This window comes from Anneissia japonica, unplaced genomic scaffold (assembly GCF_011630105.1).
Source record: "Anneissia japonica isolate Jap-2015-1 unplaced genomic scaffold, ASM1163010v1 scaffold288115_len170739_cov164, whole genome shotgun sequence".
In the NCBI taxonomy this organism is placed as follows: domain Eukaryota; kingdom Metazoa; phylum Echinodermata; class Crinoidea; order Comatulida; family Comatulidae; genus Anneissia; species Anneissia japonica.
Genome location: NW_022707346.1, coordinates 155,409 through 160,246, shown reverse-complemented (window position 1 = coordinate 160,246; position 4,838 = coordinate 155,409). Strand labels below are relative to the sequence as shown.

At 36.1% G+C, this 4,838-nt stretch overlaps 1 protein-coding gene across 2 annotated transcripts in view; it reads right to left on the bottom strand.

Moving 5' to 3' along the window:
* Window positions 1-2,049: 2,049 nt before the first annotated feature.
* The window catches only part of LOC117106360 (lengsin-like), a 4,955-nt gene continuing 2,166 nt past the window's right edge, over window positions 2,050-4,838 (bottom strand). The window contains exons 1-2 of one of the 2 annotated variants that reach the window (XM_033247736.1): window positions 4,394-4,482; window positions 2,050-3,779 (exon numbers count right to left, since the gene is read on the bottom strand). In XM_033247736.1, coding sequence (XP_033103627.1) covers window positions 2,439-3,779; window positions 4,394-4,429 — 1,377 coding nt within the window. In that variant the 5' untranslated portion in view covers window positions 4,430-4,482 and the 3' untranslated portion in view covers window positions 2,050-2,438. Of the gene's footprint in view, window positions 3,780-4,393; window positions 4,483-4,838 lie in introns of those variants that run through there. The other variant, XM_033247735.1, reaches the window with a different exon arrangement.

Here is a 4,838-nt window from a genome sequence, read left to right as displayed (position 1 = left end):
TTCCCTGCAGATCGTCGGATTGTTTTTCATGATCCTCGTGATTCAGATTACGTATTGAGAATAGAAATTCCAATCAGTCCTAACGTTGGATAGTACAATTCGGGAATGATTGAATAGGCATACTAGTCGGGTAGAATGTAGTTATTTATTGTATGGATTGTTTTCCAAATATAAAGAATATCTGTATAATCATTAACTAGTTGTATACAGTTTAACCACATGGCTATACGCATGTATGCAAGTTGCAGGGTGTGTATGTCCATGTTCTTCTGACGTGTGTATGTCACAATAATATGTAAACATAAAAGAAAGGCAGGCAGGACGGATGAAATGGAAGTAGCATCATTTTGAACATTGAATTAATTATCAATGTTTTACCCTAGTGGAAGTAAATTAACTGTTAATTAGGTATTTATAAAGCATACAATAACACTTTTTAACATCTATGTGGAATACATTTACCAGTAATCACTGGTTCTTCAAAAATCACCTAGACAATAATGCTCCTGGGTGCTGGGTTTATTAAAATTATTGTAATATATATCAATTTTTCTTAATTATCTGACTGTAAATGCCAAATAATATAAAACCAAAGGTATTGATTGGCAGTCAAATTATAGCAATCAATGCATTCAGGGCCACGTAGTGGAATGATGGGGGAGGATGATGGAGCTGTGTGTGGCACATTTTTAGGAACCTGTACAGTAGTTCAGTGGTCAGGGCCACCAAGAGGGGAAAATGTAACAGGGGCAAGGGTGGGTGTGGGCCATAGTTACTAGCAAACAATTTTTGAGGGCGCCCTGTCAATCTTAAGCGGCCCATTATTAGGGGGACTCTTGCAATTATTGAGGGCCCATCATCAGAATTAATATTTTTTTTTAATAAATGTGGAAAAGATTCTGTAGGTGTAATTTTGCCCTAACTTAAATGTACTGAATACTCAGTAATTATTGTCGTGATGGATAGACAATAACTGGATTTGCGTCAGGAGAAGCATGTATAGATGTAATTTTGCCCTACCTGGGTGGAAATGTATTGAATACGGTACTCAGTACAATAAAATCAACTTGCGAATAAAATCGCAAGTTGTTCTCGGGTGGCTAGTTGTCCACGATCTCCAGATTCTACCTGCAATTTCTATAGGCTCCTGGTAAGCTTCGGCCCTGAGGATCTTCCCCCACCCACCCTCTCGTTGGCACTGGTTGTGGTTATGGTAATACACAAAAGTAGAGAATAACCCATACTATTTTAGTATTCCATTCATGTATTATTTTAATTATTAATCTATCATAAGAACAATAACATCGAACGTGATTTCACGTGCAGGTGGGCACGAATCGTCTTTCAAAATACAAACCCCACTCTTCGTCGCTCAACCTCTCCTGTTCCTGTTGGTTTCGAGGCTGGCGAAGCCCCGTCGCGACTCCATATATTTGACTCAGCCAGGGCATATGATCGCCCTGGGTTGATTTAAGTCACTTTTTGATTGAAGGAAATAGTTTATTTTAGTATTAGGCTACTCGATGAGAAGGTCACATGAACATCATAATTTACATTAAAACATTGTCATTGTCACTTTTTGCGGATTTGTAGCGTGTTTTAGGTGTCTCGCACTTTTGGTACAATACTGTAGCTATACTATGTAGTGCCTTGCATGAATTGCAGTGGTCACGCGGTCGGATGGCTTTCCTGAATCCCATGCCTCGCAATTTGTCAATACCCGGGTGGTTTTTAGTGTTAATCCTCGTCCGCTCGTCTCCAAAATACATGCGAAGCGCTTTTGTGCCGCATCCTATTCACACAACTGCGCTGATTACTAGCTGCAATATTATGGAATTCTCCCAAGGAAGCTGAGTATGTGTTCCATATGTGTTTGATCCAATGACTGGGGTAGTAATGTGAAGCGCTTAGAGGCATTGTGCATGAAGCGCTATATAAGAGCGACATATTATTATTATTATTATTATTAGTATATTTTGTCAATATGATCGGATTTTCTCTATTGTTTCGTTTTAATTTGATTTTAAATTGTTTTGCAGTATATGGCCTCTTGTTGTTTTATTGGTTTGTATACCGGTACAATTTGTTTATTTACTGCTTACCGCTCATTAATTTTAATTTTATAAACGAAATGTGGTTCATTTTTTAATTTTGTACAAGCTTTATAGTTTCTGGGGAAACCTTTCATTTTGAACCTTAATGACTTTTGTTCTATTAATACTATTAGTTATAATTTAAATGTTTATCAAAAATCTTTGTATATTGGATTTTATTATAATAAAATTATGATAATAATATATATGCTAATTGTTATACAGACAATATCTAAATAGATAGTATCTAAAAGAAGAAAGGGGTCTGATTAAAATTTGAAATTTACTTCAGAACTAGTAGATTTACTCTATATATTTTGAAAAAAAAATGAAGTTAATGTTTTTTTAAATGTATTTAAAATACATATTCCAGTCCCACATAGAATCACCATTTTCGTCTGCTTCTCTTGCTTTTTGCATTTCATGAGACTTTATGGCAACGAAGCATTTCACAAAGTCTTCACCAAATGCATCCCTGATGACCTCGTCCTGCAGAAATGCTTCGACGGCATCTTGCATGGATGTTGGTATTGTTGGTGTTTTCTCAGGAACATCTTGCAAAAGGTACGCGGATCCAGTGACGTCGGCAGGAAGGGAAAGCTTCTTCTTGATTCCATCTATCCCGGCGGCAACTGTGGCTGCTAAAACTAAATAGGGATTTGATCCAGCACTTCCCATACGATTTTCAATGTAAGAACCAAATTCACTATTGATCTTCACACGAACTGCGCATGTTCGGTTGTCAAAACCCCAGGTTGCATTTGATGGCGCAAAAGAAAATGGTTTATACCGCTTTCTACAGTTTACTGTAGGACCCATGAACAGGCTAAGAGCTGGTGCATGATGTATAACACCAGCTATCCAATATTTAGCAACGTTTGATAGTTTGTCTGGTGAATCGTCATCAAATATAAGAGGAATATTACCTTCCACATCCCACAAAGAGTGACAAAAGTGGCAGGAAGATCCATTTTTGTCCGGATACGGTTTGCTCATAAAGGAAGCCATTAAGCCGTGTTGCATGGCGATCTCTTTGACTGCGCCTCTGTACGTGAAGGCTGTGTCTGCTGCTTTGATTCCAAACGATGGCTTGTACGAAATTTCATGCTGACCAGGTCCAGCTTCAGTTTCCATGCATTCGATATCAATTCCTACTTTAGGCAAATCTTCTCCAAGCTGATGAATGAAGCCAGCGCTTTCGTACAATCGAATAGTTGATCGAATATTTGAATCATTTATAAGAGGTTTCATTGTATCTTTGTTGACGACGTAAAACTCATGCTCGTGAGCTGAGAGCAGACTATAACCCATCTTCTTAAGTTTTGTCAGTTGCTGCCTAGCAAGAAATCGTGGAGCAAATGAAACTTCATTACCGTCATATGACGGTTCAATTAGGATTCGTGCTGTGTCGTTCCACCAAGGAAGAACTTCGAACGTATCCAACACAGGAAACATGACCGCGTCACTGTAGTGTAATTCCTCAGTACAACCAGTACCTGTTAGCATATTTCCCAAAGATTTGGAACCTAAATAACTAACGTGAAAGTTCATGCCGTTTTCTGCCTTTGATTTGAAATGTCGGGCCGGAATCAACTTCAACCGAGAAATTCCAAACATGTCCACCACTTCAAATCGTACAAACTTAATATTTGCATCTCTAATGCGGCTTAAAAGCTTCTCTATTATCTAAAAAAAAGAAAGAAAACAAAAACTAAAATGAAAATTCAACAGACATTTAATTGTAAAAGAGAACATAGGCCTTCTATCATAATGAGGAGTGCTGTTGAAATCACTAAAACAAATTTAAAATCATTAAAAAATATATAGTAAAAAATGCATAAAAAAAAACAATTATGAAATAAAAAATTAAACATAAAAACCAACTTAACGTATGTGAGACTCGTTCTATGACTGCCATGTGGTAATAGCGAGAGTTCTTACAATTTGAATGTAAAGAACGCGGCCCTGTGGGGGTCAGTTTTAGTTTGTCTACCTTGCGTAATGTTGTAAGTGGAGGGCGAAATTTTGTCATGCATTTCAAGGTAATTGTTTAACATAGGTGTCTAGTTTAAAACGCTTTAAAAAACACAAATGTGTAACATAACAGTTTAATTGCATGTTTATTAATATTCGAAATAAATAAATAAATGGCCGGACAGAAAAACACTAATAGAAAAAAAAATCACAACAAAAACGGTGTTTCTTATTTCTCGCAAATTAATTTTTGTAACACAATGTCATGTTTTATACAAATCAAACTCGCAGACAACGTGGCGGAAAATGCTAGCACATTATCTTACCTTTAGATTCATAATACCACTTCTGCTATTTACCATTCCGAGTTTGTATATAAAACAAAAAACCAACAGTCGTTGTTTTGCTGTTACAGTTTCCGTGCAGTCAAAAAGATGTGTATAAGAGACAGATGTTTATCAAAAATCTTTGTATATTGGATTTTATTATAATAAAATTATGATAATAATATATATGCTAATTGTTATACAGACAATATCTAAATAGACGGTATCTAAAAGAAGAAAGGGGTCTGATTAAAATTTGGAATTTACTTCAGAACCAGTAGATTTACTCTATATATTTCGAAGAAAAAATGAAGTTAATGTTTTTTTAAATGTATTTAAAATACATATTCCAGTCCCACATAGAATCACCATTTTCTTCTGCTTCTCTTGCTTTTTGCATTTCATGAGACTTTATGGCAACGAAGCATTTCACAAAGTCTTCACC